The 21,179-nt window shown below is 36.5% G+C and overlaps 1 protein-coding gene across 2 annotated transcripts in view; it reads left to right on the forward strand.

Annotated features, from left to right (window-relative positions):
- The window catches only part of Alg-2 (Apoptosis-linked gene-2), a 72,353-nt gene that overhangs the window by 41,846 nt on the left and 9,328 nt on the right, over positions 1-21,179 (forward strand). The window contains exon 5 of one of the 2 annotated variants that reach the window (XM_090401180.1): positions 1,949-2,058. The exons of the other annotated variant lie outside the window; for it this stretch is intronic. Within the exon in view, the coding sequence (XP_090257306.1) occupies positions 1,949-2,058 (110 nt within the window). The remainder of the gene's footprint in view (positions 1-1,948; positions 2,059-21,179) is intronic. 2 annotated transcript variants of the gene reach the window in all.

The raw sequence follows: 21,179 nt of genomic DNA on the forward strand, positions 1-21,179 counted from the left end.
TGGATTTAGAGAAAGATGTTGAAATTTTATTTTTCATTTGGTTAGAGTATAATAAAATTAGTTTAATCCTTTATCCAAGTGTGAGCAAACAAAGTTTGTGCCTGAAAGTATCTTCAGGACTGGGGTAAGGTGGTACACCACCAGTACAACACCTTGGGCCTGGCTCCCACTGAAGAGACCTCAATAAAGGTCGAAACTAGTCTGGGTAGTGACCCTTCCCTTAATGCATAACATTAGACATATCCGCAAGGAGATGTGTTTTGCATTATAGGAGATACTGAGATAGGAGTGTTGGTAGCTTGCTCCACCTTTGCAACGCGTTGCGCTGGTGTTGTACCACCTTACCCCAGTCCTGAAGATACTTTCAGGCGCAAACTTTGTTTGCTTGCACTTGGATAAAGGATTAAACTAATTTTATTATACTCTAACCAAGTGAAAAATAAAATTTCAACATGATATATTGTGGTGTGGCAGAAGTATTCGCTAAACTTGTTTATCATTGCTTGTAATGAGATGGCAAAAATCCCTTTCAAATTATTTCCAAAGGTGAAGTTTCATGAGCCATTTGAATATTATTGTATTGATGTACTCGATAATACACATCATTTGTTGTGTGTGTGTGTGTACATATATGTACACACACACTGCATGGATAAAAGTCAGCGGACACCATAGTGAGTAACAAAGAGCTATGGCACCCACCTTAATAAGATATAAGACCTCCTTTTGCTGTGATGACTGTACGCTTGTAATAAAACAACTGTACCGTCATCGCAATTGTACACTTGTTGAAAGTATGCCCCCTATAGAGTATACTTTCAACAAGCTTGCAATAGCAATCAATGGGAATTTTGGACCATTCTTCCTGTAGGCATGTAATGAGGTCCTGGACTGTTGTGGAGTGGGTGTTCATTGAACTCATACAATGCTCCAGTTTTTCCCATAGATGTTTAATAGGGTTGACATCAGTGCTCTGTGGAGGCCAGTCAAGTGTGGTGACATTGATGTCCACAAACCATGCATTGCATCAGCAGCCTTATGGCACAGGGGTTTTGCTGAAAGAGACATTGGTCAGTTCCTTAGAAACATCACAAAGTAGGAACATTGCATTTTCCAGAATGTTCAGATGCTTATCAGAATTCAGTGTTTGTGGCACCACAAAGAAAGGACCAAGGCCAAATCATGACAAATAGGACCATAACAAGTATACTGCCACTTCTGAATTTCATAGTTTTATATATTCTAGTAAGAGACATTCACCAGGCATCCAACACACCAACACCCATCCATCTGCTCGGTAGAGAGTGTAGCTTGATTCACTGCTCCATAACACAACTTTCCAAGCTTCTTCGTACCATTGTACATGTCCTTTGCTCCACTGAAGACGATGCTGCACGTTGGTTCTGGTAATGTGGGACTTGCATCTTTCAGTCCTACCATGGACTTCCATGTTGTGAACTTCAATTCCGAATGTTTTTGTGCAGATTCATGCCCCAGTCTATGCCCAAAATTCCTCATTCAATGTGATGAATGGCCAATGAATGAATGAAATCTTAGCGTCCTATGGTTATGTTCATGAGTGTTTTGGGTCATCCACTGCGGGTAACACTTGCAGGTGATTTCCTGCACTTCATTCTCAGTTTGCTATCACTGATTGTTGACCTGGAATGGACCAATTTGTCAACAATTTGCCAAACAGATAGGCCTGCAACATGTCCTATCCTACTCTTTCATACTCCATCAGTGCCCTTCTTGCAGCATCCAGACACAGCTGTGGAGGAATATGAATTGGGAACATCATATTCCTCCAATTTATACTGGCTATGAACAAGTGACTCATTAGATGGCACAATTCACCTTGCTCATGTGGAGGTGTCCATTGACTTCTTTCCAAGCAGTGTGTGTGTGTGTGTGTGTGTTTATTTATTTATTTTCCTTCCTCTTACAGGGTACAGACTTTCAGACAACTTTTATAGTCTTCTTATCAGGAAGTTTGATAGGGATGGAAAAGCATCTATTAATTTTGATGATTTTATTCAATGCTGTGTGGTTCTTCAGGTAAGATCCTATGAATACATAGGAAAAATATATGCAGTAATATCGATTACTTTTAGCATTTCAAAATTTGCAAAGAACTCATTTTAAACATATACATAGTTTATTATCGTTCATCATGTGAATTAATGGAAATAAACGGCAATATATAAATAATCGAACTGATTTAATCATCTCTGAAAAAGTTTCCCAAAGATTTTAGCAATTGTAATATTTATCTCCTGATCAAATTCCTGATATGTACCTTCAAGAGATGTATTAGGATAATATGATAGTATCCTATACAACGTACTAAATCATTCAGTTTTCACTATTATTATTAGCCTATCGACAATTTTTCTTTAAATTATGCTATGTATCAGACTACAATATTGCCAGATCTTATATTTTGGTCTTCTAGAACACTTCTGACTACATCAAACTATGCGTTGGATTTATTTAAGAGTATAATATTATCTCCATTTAATGCTGCATTTCCTTCTTAATGCAATCCATAATACAGATAATAAATAATAAGAGTGGAGATAGTATCCACTCTTATTATTAATTTACTGATGCTGATACTGATTTTACATCAAACCATCATGTTCCTCTTTCAATTTTTACCTGCTGAATTACTGCTTAAATATAGTCTACATATTGATGTTTATAATGTTATATAAACATATATGGCTGTCATTTCAATGTTAATAAATGTAAGGTCATGCACTTTGGTGTGATTAGATATCCAGAAAAAACATGTTAGCACAAGAATATTTTAATATGCCAAATATTTCAGTCTGAAATTAACAGACTATCCTCAGTGGTGTTGTGTCCTGAATAAGCTATGAAATGTTTATTATAAAATATTCAGGGCACAACCTTAAATACAACTAAGGCAGAGAATAGGGAACGTTGGCAATAGGATAAGTGTAAGCTGTTTACAAGTACAAAACACTTAAAATTTAGGAATTTCATAAATTTGTATAATAAGCTTTTATATTTTATATATAATCTGTATTAAGTGTGAACCAGTTATAGAGATCCTTGTAAGCTGGCAAATCCATTTGATAAAGCCAGTCTCTAGTACTAAATTAGCAAGGCCTATGAGTCAGGGTTCAAGGGTCACTTTTGCCATCCTGCATTATGGAAAAGAAGGGAGGGAGAGAAGTATTGGAAAAGGAAACCTAAGCGTCTTCCAAGAAAGGAAGGCAGACACGTGCGAAAAAAAATAGATGGAGCTAAGGGTATCGATGTTAGCACATGTGACTGCGTTGGCGCGAATCGCGAAGTTCGAGATTTGCCGAGAGGAAAGAATTAAACAAAAAGGCCTTGCAAGCACGATTCCAAATCTTTTTTTCCTTGATTCCTGGTTCCTGATCTCTCGGAGAGCGGTCGAGCTCGTTGTCGTCGGGGGAAGTTCCTGGCTTATCGCGGAAGGCATTTGGATCGTCTGTCATAGCGTTGGTATTGGGCCAAGCTATATCCATGCACTGGATAGCTGAGCGACGTGCGATGGACAAACCAAATTGATGCCGTTCCAATCAAGGCAATGTCACCTTGCCAAACCCCCCCGGTTTCTCGCGGAGATTCCACTCGCACAGATCTATGGAAGATATCCTCTAAAGCGACTATATTGAAGGCCTTGATGACCAGACAAGGCAGGAACAAGCTTTTAAGAATTCAAGGACAGACATGGTAATGTAGACTTTTAAAATACTAATTCCAGTTATAGAAGAGTGTGAATTCCTTGTGAGGAATGTATTGGACTGAACTTAACGGACTGTAAGAGTAGCCTACAACTAGGCATAGGTCCGAAACAGTGTTAAGATTTGTTAGCCCACGAGGCCGAGTAGATATCTGATTATGTTAAACTTAATGTGTAAATTGTGCTATTGTGTTAACTGATGGCCACGTGTATCAGAATGGCATGATGATGACCTATGAATTTTATACTTTATGATTGTATGAGTGTTATTTGCAATTTAGTATGTGTGATTAGTACAAATTAATTAGAGCCTTTGAACTAAATTGAGTGCTACCATATTAACCTGCTTAAATTGTATTATTGTGTATCACCTTGAAGCTCATTAAATTATTTCATTCATGTACTTGCCTGATCTGCTTATGTTATATGAATTCAAAACTACCGCTCATAAAATCATCAATGAACTAAGCGGGATAAACCTATGAGAATAAATATATTAAGCGAGCCACGACTGTGAGAAAGAAATAAGCAAGCGGAGGAATAAGATTAATCTTGATCAAATTATCGTTATCTCTCTGAAGGGGTCACCCTGAGCAAGAATCCTTTCTATCCTAGGTATTAGCTGGCGCAGCAAAAGAAATAAATGTGTTAATACTTATAGGGTGAACTCCATCAGATTGTTGTGTGATAAATTCACGTTTAGAGCATAGAGAGGCCAATAAGACTGCAGAGATCCTAAGAAATATATTAGTTTGATAAGGGACAAAAGAGTTATGTACATGTGTGAGAGAGAAAGGAAAAATAAGTAAAGATTAGTGGTGAGCTTGCTATAAGAACGAGGATAGGATATAAGGAAACATTATAACAAATGGCGCAGCCGGCAGGATAAGAGAAAGATATAAAACAATAGAAGTTAATCTAAACGATTAGAGTATAAACCATTAATAACAGTGGCTTGATAGGAACAGTTTTTGCAAGGTGGAATACAAACAATTGATCATTCAAAAATAGAACGAGCTGTGTAATGTTACATTGCTAAGCACTAAAGTGTTGAATCTTGAATGGAAAATTTTAAATTTTAATTTGATTTATTCAGAATTCAACAAGAATAAGAAAACGATTAAGAGATACTTGAGCTTTAGTGTAGAAACCGATTGTGAAAAGAATATATAGAATGAATAATTTATGTAAAGATACAAAGCACGAATCAGATATGTCAATTATTCTGTGTGAAGAATTATGTTTTAGTAAGTTGTAACGACCATAATATGTTCTATGTGAAACATATGTAATCTAAGGTTCAAGGTGCTTGGGCAAGCGTTACGCTTGCAGCAATGTAAATTATCAGAAAGCAGCTCAAGCTCGAATTCGCAGAAGACACAAACCTAAGGAGACGCGGTGACCCAGATGGACTAGCGGGAAAGGAAGATGAGTGTCGGGCGAAGATTCGTAAGAGAAAAGAGGGCGCTAAAGGTGCGAAATAAAAAGGGTTTGCCCCCCTTGCAGAAGGCTTTTTGATCGTCGTCTTTTTGTCCTTACTCGTGTCTTGACTGTTTGGATTATTGACCTGCTCTTCTCGGACGAGCGGTTCTATCTCGCCTTGTGATGGATCCAGGATAGCCCGTAGATGTTCAACATTGGCAGCCGTAGTTCCCATATACGTGACCGCTGACACAGCAATGTGGAATAGGACAACCGGCAACAGAACCAGACCAGCGTGGACAGATCACCAGCCGTGCTGAAGGGGCAGACAAGACGAACGGCATGTATGACCACATGTGTAAAGGTAATTCTATGATGTTCCAGACCCAGTTTCAAGGAAGGAGAACCCAGCACTGTATGCAGAACGTGGACTATCTTGGTAAAGTAATGTTTTATTCACCTTTATGTTAAAAGAGAAGCATGCTGTGAAATAAGTGTGAATTGCAGTTAAGTTTTAAGTGTGAACGAACATTCTAGTAAGGAACTTTATGTGATTAGCGTTAACTGTAAAGGTTTAACTCTATTGGTAACTTTTTCACGGATTGTGAATTAGATAGTGTGATAATCATGATTTGTAGCTTTTAACATATCTTGATAGGATAAATTGGGAAGATTAGAATTTTGAAAAATGTATTGTGTACTGTCAAATGAGTGGAGTCTTAAAGGGAGCTTATGTTAGATTTCCAATTAGGTTCTAAATATCAATAATAGCTCCTCACCTGAGTATAACTTTAATCTAATAGTGAGAATGAATGTAACTATCTACAATTTAATGATCTTAATAAAACGTTCTTTATGTTTTAACCTGAAAATAGCCTGTGCCTAAATTCAACTCATCGCTCATAAAATTCGGAACCTAATGCGGAGTATATTTGAATATATAGGCCATGCAAACATCATTGAATATAATTAGTTTAGATAATTAAGTGTTGAAGGATAAGTGTAAGGATAATAACGATTTACTTTAATTCTGACTTAGACTGGCTGGCACAGTGGAACAAATTAATTTTCCAGTATCTGATGGGGAAACAACTCCAGACAGTAATCACAAAGGATTTGTCTCCAACAAGGAGATAGGCCCTTTGTCCGAGAGTTCAATACACTTGGTTGCTCTTAGTATTCAGCCAAGTAGATAGATAGCCTTCTGAGTCAAGCACCATAGCTTGTGTTAAGATTGGATTTTCAGGGTAGTCAGTCTAAGTCAGAATTAAAGTAAATCGATTAACACAAGAATGAGGTATTAATAGATAATAAGAAAATACAAAAAGAAACCAAAAAAAAAAAAAAGAAGAGAGGTATTTCATCAGAGTGATGAATAAATTATAGGTATTAATTCACAATTTCATATAATAATCTTAATTTATAAATTCAATTAAAGATAGCATTAGACTAATGTAGGAATTAGAAGGTCTCAATTAATTAAAAAAACAACAAAAAACTAGTGTGTTATCTGGATTAAACTTTCCCATATTTTTGACAAGGATAGGCAATCATTTCGATTCAAATTAGGGCGTTAAAGTAAGGCCTCAGCACTCTCTTTGAATAGGCGTTTGAATTTATAGCGACATCTGTGTAGAAGACGAGTCTCCTAGACCAGAAAATGTTGTGGCTTGTCTCTATCCCATGCTGTGCCAATCCAGACTTATCGGATTTGTTGTGAAGAATGTACAGTTGATGTTCTTGTATACTTTTTTCTATAGAGCGTCCGGTTTGTTCAAAGTACGACAGATTGCAGTTACAAGGAACTTGATATACACCAGGCAGCGACATAGTTGAGCGTTTGTCTTTAGAAGATGGGAAATATGTGGATATTTTGTTAATAGGCATATAAGTGGCTGTTAAATCATATTTCTTCAGAATTCTTGAAATTGGTTCTGAGATTCCAGAAATATATGAATTGGAACTCGATGTATTGATTCTTTGTTGTTCTGGATAGGATTGTAGGAATCGAACAGATGTTGTGTAGTCTTTTTGGAGAAGCCATTTAATTTCATGTGATGTTTGATATTGTGAAAGTTCTTTCTGTAATTTGTAGGAAGTTGAGCAATTAGTTCTAGCTCGTCAAATTAAACATTTTATAATTCCTGTTTTTTGATAAGGATGATGGGCAAATTGTTTTAGAATGTAACGTTTAGTAAAAGTATGTTTTCTATAAATTGTTGTTGTCAGAATACCTGAATGTGAGTGGATGAGAAGGATGTCTGAAAAGGATAACTTGTTGTCTTTTTCAATCTCCATGGTAAACTTAATACGAGGGTGTAGAGAATTGATTTTGGCTAAAAAAAGGAAGGTAAGGAATCTCTGTTGAGAGGCCCCACTGAAAAAATGTCATCTATATATCTAACCCAAAAGGATGGTTGAGGGTATATAGATGAAAAAAGGATCTTCTAGATGTTCCAAATGTTTTTTTTTTAATTAATTGAGACCTTCTAATTCCTACATTAGTCTAATGTTAACTTTAATTGAATTTATAAATTAAGATTATTATATGTAATTATGAATTAATACCTATAATTTATTCATCACTGATGAAATTTACCTCTCTTTAGTGCTTAGCAATGTAGCATCACACGGCTCATTCTACTTTTGAATGGACAATTTGTTATATTCCACCTTGTGAAAACTGTTCCTATCAAGCCACTGAGGATAAGTCTGTTAATTTCAGACCGAAATATTTGGCAAATATTAAAATATTCCTGTGCTAACGGGTTTATATTTCTTAATTTAATGTATTAATTAATCCCATATTAATCTGACATTAAATTTAGTAATTTAATGTGGGATTATGCTAGAAGAAACTAATCAGGCTAGGGTGTTGCAGTTTTACTAGATAGGAAGTCAAAGTTCAAGGGATCATATAGTAAAAATTGAAAAAAAGTACAACTCAGAGAATAAAGACAATGCTGAAACAAACCTTGACATGTAAAGATAAGGAAGTCATTTCGCCTCTTTACAAGGCCTTAATAAGACCTCACTTGGACTATTGAATGCGGGTCTGGTTTCCTGGTTTCTGTGGTGATTTTGATTCAATGGAGAGAGTGCAAAAGAGAGTGTCAAAAATGATATCAGGATTGTGGAATACTGATTATGAAGACAGATTCAGAATTTGTAGGCTGCAGAAACTAGCAAACCAGAGCAAGAGGAGTTATATGATTGAGACTCACAAACTTCTGAAAGGGTTATACAGAATTTGAGTAGATGGAATTTTTTATTTTCTTTAGGGTGAGGAAAGGACACTAGGACATCCATGGAAGTTGAGAATGAATGCTATCAAGAAGCTGGTTAAGGCTAGATTTTTCCTTCATAGAGTGGTGCATTCACGTGGTTAGCCTAGTGGCTATGTGCTTCGCAACCATATGCTTGGGAAAGAAGTGTCCTAGGTTCGATTCCTGTCGCTGACATCAGAAGCTTAAGGATTTTTCTCAGACATAGCCAAGTTAACTGGTCTTGGGCATGGACAGCAGGGTTTTTCCTCACCACTTTACCTGGAGTTTTTCCTCCTGCGAGCAGGCAAACCAGCCCCCATGAGCACACGCAGCTACAGTCATATAATATACCGGGAGGCATAAGGCTAGTCACTTTATCCTTGGAACGGGTACAACTTATAAGGGCTGAAAATAGCTCTGTAACAGGCCAATAGGCCTAACATGTAGAATGGAGAAGAAGAGTGGTGCGTGATTGGAATGAATTGCCATTGGATGGTATGTGTGCAAGTAGCTTGAATGTTTCCACCTGTTTGTGGTCTCATAAGCATTAGCCAGACCCAAGAAAATACAAAGGCTGAATTAATGCAGAAGTCACATATTTCTCTTACAGAATTCTAAAAACAGAGAAATATTCACATAAAAAAAACTATTATCATAGGCATCGGCAGCACTGAAACATAAAATGGTAATTAAACAATAACAGATAATTATAAGCAGCGCCAACCTAGCAGCTAATGTAAGATAACTAAATAAGGTCAATAATTTCCTAACTTATTAAAAATAGAATAACTTATATAAGTACATACATAAACAAAATAGAGTTAGGAAAGATTAGCAGATTTAAAAAATATTATCTCCCATAAAGGGGATAAATGTAGACCATTGGCTCTATTTAAGTTAGGACAGTGAAGTAAAGTTTCACATTTTTCATTATGAAGATGTTCTGTGAAGAAATGACTATAATGAAGGACTCTTATCTTGTTCCAAAAAACTATGTTTAGTGTCGATAGTATGCTCTGCTAGTCCAGACTATTCAGAATAATAGTATTTATATTTAATATAAGACTCGTGTTCTTCTAGATGAATAAAAGCAGATCTTTTGGTTTGTCCAAATTATTATAACCCACAAGAGCAAGGAATCTGGTGTGTGGCTGGATAACTGAGAGGTGAGAGCTTCTCCTTAGGAGAAGATTTTTCTGATGGGGTGAAAGGCAACAAAAGTATTCAGTGGTTTTAAAACTTTCACTATGCATTCAGTAATGCCAAGCACAAGGAATAAGAATGAGAGAGTTATTTCTTTTGTACTGGACGAGGTAGAGATATCATAAATGTTAAAAGGTTTTTGATGAAAGAATCCTTTAAAACCATTAGATGAAAAAAAGAAAAAAGTGGAAATAATTGTAATTCTTTCTGTAAAAGTTTGTCTGAAGAACATAAAGAATGAGCATGATGTGCTAAAGTCTTAATAGTTCCAGTCTTTTGGAATGGTAATGAGATTCAGCATGGATATAATGGGTCTTCTGAAAAATGTAAGCTACCATCTAGTCGACAAAGAATTAGAAGATATAAATCTATAAGCCTAAAAGACTAATTAGATATTTACTACTTCTAAAGTGATTTGGTTCCTGGGATAAAGTGCAATTGAATTTGGAAAGAAACTACTGTAACTCAGAGATAGCCATTCCAAATTGCAAAAATATCATCCACAAATATGTACCATTGTGTAGGTCTATGTGAAATGTTATTACCCTTTTAGCATATTAATTCCACCTTTTTATCTAATGGTTTCAAGGATTCTTTTATCAAATGAGCTTTTGATGAAAACAAGAATAAAGTTTTTTACCTGAGTTTTCCTCTATTTTTAGAATTCTTTTGATTATGGCAATTTGCAGTATTTCATTATTGAAAGAAATGCCTCTACCTGGATCCTGAACGGACGAGGATGGGCTGGCAATTTGGGATTTAGCCAACCAAATTGTATTCTTATTGGCTTAAACCAAATTTTCAAATGATGGTACAACATGACAGAATTTCATACCTGCTGGGGCGTTGCCCAGTTAAACAAGGTCCCTGTTGATTTCACCAGGGAACCAGGGAAAACAGCAAAAAGTTAGCTACTGGAACAAATCCTAAAACTTACCCCAACTCAGCATCACCAAAGTTCAAGATTGATGCTATCAACATAAGAAGCCTGAATGGCAAAGAAATGGATCTAGCTGAGGAATTAGATATGTACCAGATTGACATAATAGGCGTGACTAAAACGAAAAAGACAAAAACTAGTGAGATCTTTCTGAGCAATAAATACAAAATGTTATATTCAGGCAATGACAGTCAATGAAAAGAAGGAGTAGCCATAGTATTCAACACAAAATACGAGGCTAATCTTCTAGAATGGCAGGCAGTCTCAAGTAGAGTAATATGGACAAATATGAGAATGGGGAACTGGACAATGAGACTTATTTGTTCCTATGGCCTCACAGAAGGTTCTACTAAGGTAGAAGTGGAGGAATTTTTTGAGGCTTTAGAGAAAGCAACAGACACAATGAAAAACAAAAAGGTCCTTGTTGGGGATCTAAATAGCAGAGTAGGAAATGATTGTCAGATATACAAAAATATTTTGGGAAAATTTGGAGAAAAGAGCAGAGCTAATAATAATGGCAAATACCTGTTGCATTTCTGCTCAGGACATGGACTGGTTATTACTAACACAATGTTCCAACATGAAAATGTGCACAAATTCACAAGGAGAGCGAAGAGGCAAGGAATAAGAAAAGTCTCATTGACTATGTTATTGTTGATAGTGATGTTTCCTCACTGGTGCAGAACACCAGAGTGTACAGAGGATTTGAAATTGGAAGTGATCACCATTTAGTCTTGAGCAGGATAAAATTGAATTTCATATTAAAAAGAAGAACATGTAAGAAAGGTTTAAAGAGAATAAAAGTTGAGCAGCTCTCAGGTGTGAACTCTAGACTAAAATACACAAATATTATTCATGAAAAAATGAGAGTTTGTGAGCAGGAACCAAACTTTGGAGATTTGGTGGCAAGCTCTGAAGAACACACTGATTGATTCTACCAAAGAGGCATGTGGTGAGGTTGTGTGCAATGATAGAAAAATCAGAACTCCATGGTGGACACAGAAAGTTAAAGAAACAGTGAAGGAAAAGAAGAAAGCATATCAAAAGTTCCTGACAAATAAGTCAACTTGTGCTCATAGAGAATACAGAGACATGTAAGAAAGTTAAACACTGTGCAAAACTAGCTAAACAAAAGTCATGGGAGGACTTTAGCAAGAACATAGAAAATAAATATCAAGAAGGTGGCAAAATATTCTGGAGTTTGTTGAAGAAGCTTAGAAATGGAGGAAAGAGTGCTGTAAAAGGAGTTAGAGATGATAAAGGTGACATGAAAACGGGAGAAAAAGATATCCTTGAAGTATGGAGTAATTACTTTGAAAAACTGCCAAATGAAACAAGCAGTGATGACAGCACAGTGGTAAAAAACACTGACCAGTCATGCAGTCAGAAATACATATCCATACCTGAAGTAGAAAAAGCCATCAAAAGCCTGAAATGTGGAAAGGCAGCAGGAGTAGAGATGATATTCAACCAGAAATGCTGAAGTATGGAGGTATAAAAGTTGTACTGTGGCTGCACTGCATTGTTCAGAAGGCCTGGACAGAGAGACGAATTCCAGATGATTGGAGTAGAGCTCTCATAATACCCATATATTAAAAGGGAAATAAAACTGAATGTGAGAATTACAGAGGCATTTCATTACTGAGTGTTCCTGATAAGATATATGTAAGCATACTTGAGAAACGGTTGAGAAGGATTGTGGAAAAGAAGATTGATGAAGAACAAGCTGGATTCAGGCCAAATAGAGGCTGTCAGGATCAGATTTTCACTTTATGACAGATAGTTGAGAAATCATGGTAATATAACAAAGATCTGGATTTAAGTTTTGTTGATCTGTAAAAGGCATATGACAAGGTGCCAAGAGAGAAGCTATTCCAAACGCTGCAATTATATGGTGTTAATGGGGCATATTGCCTGCCTGGTTGGCCGAATGGTTAGCGTATCCGCTCTCCAGCCAAAAAGGCTGCGAGTTCGAATCCTGCTGTGGGCATGGATGTTTATGATTGTCTGTGAAAATACTTGTGGTGGTCGGTGGTAGATGGCATTGGTATAGATCAGGGGTGTCAAACTGGCAGCCTGTTTGACAATTTCTTGCGGCCTACGACACCTCAAGGAAAGATGAAAAATAAAGGATGGTTGCTTTTTATAATAAAACAAAAATACCGTATTTACTGGAATATAACCTGCCCTCGTGTATCGCTCGCACCCCTGATTTTACTTTATGAGAAAAAAAAAAGAAATTAAAAGGTTTTGTATATACATCACACTAAAATAAAGTTTAACCACTTTCAAGTTGGGACGATAACTTGCTCCCTGCGATAAACAGCATGCCCTCCCCAACTATATTGAAGATGCAAGAAAACACATAGTTTATTGTACCACTGAATAAAGTACAGAGACATTTGCTGTCTGTGTAATATATTTCTCAACATGTGTAATTTCTTTAGTGCAATTAGAAACAACTGGGATAAACACGGCACTGACTAATGAATCGCATGTGCAATCCCACATTAACCATGTGGATTCACACATGGTTAATGTGGGATCACACATGCGTGATCCCACATTAACCATGCTGTTTAGACTCAAGCAAAACCATATGTTGCACCGGCAAACACAGTATCTAACTAAAAACTATTGTTTTTAGTTAGATGTGTGTGAGTGCGCCCACTAACTCAAATGCAAAGCAACAATAAAATTAATTTTGGTTTAATTTGGTTTAAATGCCATCTATTGTAAATATTAATTAAAAATCCAGCTAACGCCTTTTATTCTCGTAATATAAATATAATAAAAATATTCTTTATTTTTTTTAGTTGTCATAATCATTAAACTATTTTTTATGTCTTGTAATAACTTAGAATAAATAAAATTTTTATTATTAGATATGTGAAGAGCCAAAGGCTTCAATTCGGCGACATATAACTTGTTTAAGTTAAGGGATATTACATCCCATATAGTTTCTTAGCCGAATAAGAAACTCAAAGAGTTTCATGCCGAATATAGTAAAAACTATATATATATAAAGTTCGGCGATTCCACGCGTAAGCAAATACCTGGATACTGCAGCACTGATCCCAAAGGGTAGTGCAAGCTGGGGCAACTCGTGGTAGAGGTGGTGCGAGCTCCGATCACTATTCTTGATATTTGCCCATAATGTGAACTTAGCTCCTAGGAACTGTATTTTTGTTCACATTATGAGAGAAGGTCACTACCCAGACCGGTTTCGACCTTTATTGAGGTCTCATCAGTGAGTAGCCAGACCTAGTTAATATCAAGTTTGTAGCGAACAGAACTTGTACCCCTACTACGAGTATTGCCGTGAGGTGCTCTAATAAATTATTAGATATAAAAAATTATTATATCTAATAATTTTAAATATATATTTATATATCTTATTATATAATAATTAAAAAATTATTATATAATAAGAAACTCAAAGCTCTTTGAGTTTCTTATTCGGCTAAGAAACTATATGGGATGTAATATCCCTTAACTTAAACAAGTTATATGTCGCCGAATTGAAGCCTTTGGCTCTTCACATATCTAATAATTTATTAGAGCACCTCACGGCAATACTCATAGTAGGGGTACAAGTTCTGTTCGCTACAAACTTGATATTAACTAGGTCTGGCTACTCACTGATGAGACCTCAATGAAGGTCGAAACCGGTCTGGGTAGTGACCTTCTCTCATAATGTGAACAAAAATACAGTTCCTAGGAGCTAAGTTCACATTATGGGCAAATATCAAGAATAGTGATCGGAGCTTGCTCCACCTCTACCACGAGTTGCCCCAGCTTGCACTACCCTTTGGGATCAGTGCTGCAGTATCCAGGTATTTGCTTACGCTTGGAATCGCCGAACTTTATATATATATAGTTTTTACTATATTCGGCATGAAACTCTTTGAGTTTCTTATTCGGCTAAGAAACTATATGGGATGTAATATCCCTTAACTTAAACAATTTTTATTATTAATTTTTCAATTTATTTATACTTATTCTTTCACTTCCTTTCGATTCTAATTAGTGAAGGTTTTTTTAGTCAAAAATTTTTTGTGGCCCACTTGAGATACACGTTTATAGCAAATGGCCCATGGTCCAATTGAGTTTGATACTCCTGTTATAGATGATGAAAGTAGTTGGTGAATGTGGTGGAGATGGAGAGTTGTGGTTTAGGTGCTCTCCCTCGATGAGTCTGGACTCCCTAGAGGTGTAATAATAATAATATCAAGTAATATTTAGTCTTTGAGTTGTAAGTCAGCAGTTAGAATTGAAGGAAATAATGTTAATGTTACTTCCTTCGTTAATGTTAAATCTGGTGTGAGACAAGGATGTACATTATCCCCTCTCTTATTCATTATCTATATGATCGCATTATGAAGGAAAGTGGTATTAAACCTGATATCAAAATTGGAGATGTTAATGTCAGCCCTTTGCTTTATGCAGATGTTATACTTATAAATAAATCCGCTACAAGTCTGCAAGATTCCATTACTAAATTGAGTAACTGTTGTAATAGATATGGTATGAGCGTCAGCATTAAAAAGACAATGAAAATAGGCAGAAACATTGAAAATATCAAATGCATTGTGAATGGAGAAATTATAGAACAAATAAAACATTTCAGATACTTAGGCACGATTTTTAGTGAAGATGGTAAATTAAATATGGAAATAGATAACAGAATCAACCAAGCTAGTATGGAAGTCAACTGAATAAATTTATATGGAATAAGAGAGAAATTAGTGAAAACACTAAATTAGGTGTATACAAGACAGTGTTCAAATCAATTTTAACTTATGGATCTGAGAGCTGGTTCAGAACTAAAATACTTGACCAAAGACTAGAGACTGCAGATATGAGAGCCCTGAGAAAGATTAGGGGCATGAACAGATGGCATCAATGGCAATATCATGTTAAAAATGAGGATATCATGAGAGCATTACTGGATGCTGACAATGTCAGCATCCAGTAATGCATTAGCAGAGCTGATCTGAGGTGATATGGTCACTTACACAGAATGGGAGAGGAAAGATTAGCAAAACAAGTGTTCTACCAAGTTGGCAGGAAAAAGACCCAGAGGAAGACTAAGATATAGGTTGATTGATACAGTAAAAAGTGTGTTAGAAGACAGAAATATAAGACCTGATAATATTGGAGTCTTGACATTTAACAGACTGATTTGGAGGAAAATTGTAGATAGGAAGTTAGTAATGATGTAAATTTTTCATGTAGTACTATCATATCCTGTACACCCCTTGAGGGTATATAGCAGGAATTTGATGATGATGATGAAGAAATGCCTTAGTATCTCAAAATGTAAAAAAACACTTCTTTCAGCCATGCGTTATGGTGAAGTCTGTAAAAGTCACTACCCAGACTGGTTTTGACTTTTATTAAGTCTTGTCAGTGGAAGCTGGACCCAGGAAGATACTAATGTTGAATTAATACAGAAGTCATATATTTCTGTGCTGAAATGATTTGATTTGATCATCTCCTTTGTTTACCAGTTTTATTCAAGTTTCATTTTTTGTTATTGAATATACATATTTAAGTGTACATAGCTGAGCTTCATTTTTCAACACCTTTCTCTTATCTTATGTTTTGGCGCTGTCATTCATTCATTCAAGTTTGGCTACGAATATCTTGTCATGTCTACTTTCTAAAAATACACAACCAGCCATGTCTTCTTAATTACTTTTTTAATATAAATTAAAATTTGCATTAGATCTTGTTTAGCCTTTGGTTGGTAAGCAGGGCAGCTTTCTCACCCGATAAGTTTTGCTATTTTTTGATATTGAATCCTATATTTTATAAGGAGAGGACTGCATCTGATGATCTCCAACAAAATACTAGCGTATGTAGGATATCTATCATTGAACATATAGAGCTGCTGATAAAAAGAAAGGTGGGGGGGGGAGGACTCATGACAAAGGTAGAATTCATGAACAAGCGGATAATTCTGTTGATGATTAAAAATTATTTATATATATATATTACTATGTAAAAAAAAAAAATAAAGTCATACTGATTGTTAGTAGATAAAAGAAAATTCTTAGAAAACAAAGTGAAATATAAATAAAAAAAAAAAATAGATACAAATAACAAGCACAACAAATTGCATGAGATGATTAGCTGCTCCATCAACCCACACAGATTCCTACCATGCCTAGATGAATGAATCACCTGATCGACATTATTAGTTCATTGGATGCTACCAATGTATAAAGTCACTGTTTATTGTTGAGATTATATTTGATCATTCAAACAATATAATTAAAATGAAATATATATTGATCTTTAATTGACCATTGATTTATAAACATCTAATGCCAGTTTCGCCAATGGGGCTGTTCGGCTTCTTCAGGGCTTATAAACGGTAAGAGAAAGTGGCTAGTAAAGAGAAAATGGAGTAACATTATCATATAAATTAAAAATTAAAACAGAATGCGTAACATTACACGCATGAAACATGTTGTGTTAGTCACTGTTGTTAGAGCACGCTCTGTAGTTTTGACGAAATTAAATTCTGGCAGACTGAGCGATCTTATTAAGGTTTTCCATATGTCAGCCATTATCATTCCCTGGTTTCTGTTAAGATTTTCTCCAGAACGGAGGATTACTATGGCTTCCTTGAAATTTCTACAACGAAAGTCTTCTTCTAGATAAGGTATGGAGCTGCTGTCTCAATCAATGGTATGGTTTGTAATCGTGAAATGATGGGCTAGACCTGAATTTCTGTTCTGTTGTTATTAACATCTCCTAAATGTTCTTTTTTCGGATTTCGAAGCTTCTTGACGTCTGTCCTATATAGTTTAGACCACAAACACACGGGTTGTTGTACACTCCAGGGTGTTTGAAAAAAGCATTAATGTCTTTTGGCGATCTTAAAACATGACAGACAGTCCTAACCAGTTTGAACGCAACTCTGATGTTGAAAGGCTTAAAAAGTTCTGCGATCTTTTTTGACACTGTACCTGCATAAGGAATAACTATGGATGATCTGTATTGAGTGATGGTAGATTGTTGTTGTTGTGTGGGGGTTGCTATGAAGAATCTTGTTGATTAAATTCCTTGGATAGCCATTTTTTATTAATGTCTCTGATATATGAGTAAGTTCATCATAGAGTTCTTTTTCTTCTGTTCCACAGTACCGCAGTAGCAGGGATGGATTTGGAGGAAAAGAAACTTGTTCTGTAGGTTTCAAGGTGTACTGTGAAAGAATGTTGGGCAGCAGCTGTACATGTTTCAATGGGCTTAGTACAGAGTGGGGAAGCGAGTTGGTGAGTGATGGGTCATTTATTAGTCTAATTGCTCTCCTCTGTATTGAGTCAAGCATTTTAATGGAGCTTTTAGGAGCCTCACTCCAGATTTGAGAGCAGTATTCAATAGCTGGGTGGATTTGTGACTTGTATAATGTTAACAGCTGTTTAGAGGTGAAGTAGCGTCTTGAGTGAAAGAGAAAACCCAGTTTTTTGCAAACTGAGGATGCAATGATTGTGATGTGTTTATGCCAGGAGAGGCTTGATGTCAGGGTAATTCCGAGAAGAGAAATTTCATCTTGTCTGGGAATTTGAGCATTATTGAAAACAATGCTAGGGGAAAATGGTTCTTTTTTGTGAGAAATAAGACAGAACTGGGTTTTGCTAGCGTTGAAGTTGACGAGGTTATCTGAGTCCCGTTGGCAGATGGCTTGGAGGTCGGAATTGAGGGCAGTGGTGGTTGATGTTCTGTGGGTTGAAGTGAGTTGTGTAGAGTAGGGTTTGTCAAAGGAAAGGGAGGAATGTAATGTGCTGTCATCTGCAAGACTGTGTATTTGGTTAGAGGTTAAGGTAGGTCATTGATATATAGAAGGAAGAGGGTCGGTGAGAGAACTGAACCTTGTGGGACCCCAGCATTAGTTGGATGGTGAGAGGATAGGGAGCCATCTACCATCACACATAGTGTGCGTCTAGACAGGAAGCTGCAATCCATCCGCAGGAGTCCTGAGGCAGTCCAAATGATGGGAGTTTGCTTAGTAAGCCTTTGAGCCAGACTCGGTCAAAGGCTTTAGAGATATCAAGTGCAACTACTTGGGATTCACTGAATTTCTCCATGGCGTTTGTCCAGTGATGGGTGATGTATGGGAGTAGATCTCCTGTTGAATGAATCCATACTGGTAGTCGCTTAATAGCCCAGTACCTTCAGGGTAGATTTGGAGTTGAAAATTGATGGTTTTCTCCATTACTTTAGATAGGACTGAAGTGAGTGAGATAGGGCAGTAGTTAGATGGCAGTGATTTGTCACCCTTTTTAGGAATGGGGTTGAATATAGGCCAGTTTCCAGGCTTTGGGATATATATATATATATATATATATATATATATATATATATATATATATATACACACACACACACCAGTGGAGTAAGAGAGAGTGTGTACAGATGGCATAGGATAGGAGTCAGTTCTGGTGCACAGACCTTCAGGATAATTGGAGGAATGCCATCAGGGCCAGGAGACTTTTTTGTGTTTAATTTAGACAACAGGTTTGTGATATCTTTTTGGCAAAAGGATACATGGGGCATTGTATGTTGGGCAGTTGGAATGACTGGAGGGCATTTGCCATTGTCAGTTATGTGTGCATTGGAGGCAAAGTGTGAAGCCAGGAGGTTAGCTTTTTCTGTGGGTGATGTTGCAATTGAGCCATCTGGGTATGATAGAGGTGGGAATAGTGTAGGGCAAGAGTTATGGCCAATTGCCTTGGCCGTAACAGTCTGTCCAAATGGCAGCCATGCCTTTTGGTCTCTTGCAAGCTTCCTGCTTTTTTGCTGCTAGTTTCTTGATTAGGGTATCCAAAAATGGCAGTTGATTATCTTTTTCCAGTTTCAAAAACTGGAAACTGGAAAAAGATAATCAACTACCATTTTTGGATACCCTAATCAAGAAACTAGCAGATGGACATATCAAACTAACAGTCTACTGCACACCAACACACATTGGACACTACCTTCATGAAGATTTGATGAAAGATGAAAAGCAACTGGCACTTGCTGCTGTAAGTTGCAGGTGGTTTGACTGCTGTGGATGCATAGCGACTCTTATGAGTTATTGTGCATTCCACAATCTCAATATGATTGGCAATACTGCAGCTGCAGATCACGTTGCTGCTGAAGAATTTAATGATCTTGTCAGAGCAAAGATAGCAGAAGGAGGTTACACATCAAAGCACATGTTTAACCTACATTGAAAGACTGCTACATTGCTTTTGGTAGTAGGAATTAATGCCTCTGGGAACTACAAAATATGACCTATCATGGTGTACCACTCAGAAAAGCTGCAGTCGCTTACATAAGGGCAAGATTGCCTGTTGTTTGGAAAGCATTGCAGATTTTCAGTGAATATTTTTGGAAGAGTTGCATGATTTATTAAACTTGAAAATAAAGAACTCCTTTAATAATTATTATTATTATACAGCCACCTCCCTGGAGTGCGAAGATTCATCACGGGAGACTCAATCTATCATACTTCTCCTTGAACCCATTAACAGACAAAGCACTCACAATTGACTCTGGCAACCATTCCACTCATTGACAACTTTCCAAACAAAAAATCTAGTTCTCAAACCCCTACTAACTACACCTTTATTCAACTTCCAGGGATGACCCCCTGTTCTGGTCCCTCTAGCCAAGTGCCAAAATGTTTCCCCTGCATCTATCCTATAAAACGTTTTAAGCAACTTAAATGTGTCCATCATATCCCCTTCTTTTTCTCCTATCAACCAACTTCTGCAATTCACACACACCCTCAATCTACTCACCATCATGGTCACGCTCCTCTGAATCTTCTCCACTTCTTCCTCAGCCCATGAAACTTAGGGGGGACCAGACTTAAGCACAGTAATTCAGATGCGAGTGTATCAGGGCCTTATGAAGAGGAATAACAATTTCCTTATCTGTGCTTGTTAATGTGTTCTTCAATAGCCAAAGTAGTCTTATGGGCTACCTTAGTAATATGTCCTCTAAACTTTAACTGTCTGTCTACCACCACCCCTATTTGTTTTATACATACTGAAAATATTTTATTTAATACTCTGACTTAATATGTATGAAAAATAAGTGGATTTTCAGTTAAATTAATCTTGAAAGATAGGAATTGCGCTCCTTTGGGAATGCAACCTCTATTATCCCATGCAAGACTTATCTTCCATTTTCTGTGTTTTTGATATATGTGGCAATTCTCGAGAACATACCCCCCACATATAATGAGAATCGTCTTTATTTGTTAATCATTTCCTTAATGCTCATTAATGTTAATTCACATATTTACACCTTTTAATAATGTAAATATCATCATCATTTCCCATGGGTCCAATGCCTGTTTCACCATCCTTTGCTACTTTTCTCTGTTTACTGCAAGATGACTCAAATCCTACAAACTCTTTCCACACCACTCTTTAACATCAACACACTCCTGCCTTGTGTGCCATCTTCTATTTATACCATTTGTGTACCAAGCACCAAGGTTTTAATCTTTCTGCTGTTATCCATTCTGCAGATATGTCCAAAAAACTTTGGTTTCCTTTGAATTATTTTCTGCATTAGATTTTCTTTGCAGTTTACTTTG

Source organism: Typopeltis vanoorti, chromosome 12 (assembly GCF_054136105.1).
Source record: "Typopeltis vanoorti isolate ZY-2024b chromosome 12, IOZ_Tvanoo_1.0, whole genome shotgun sequence".
NCBI lineage: Eukaryota > Metazoa > Arthropoda > Arachnida > Uropygi > Thelyphonidae > Typopeltis > Typopeltis vanoorti.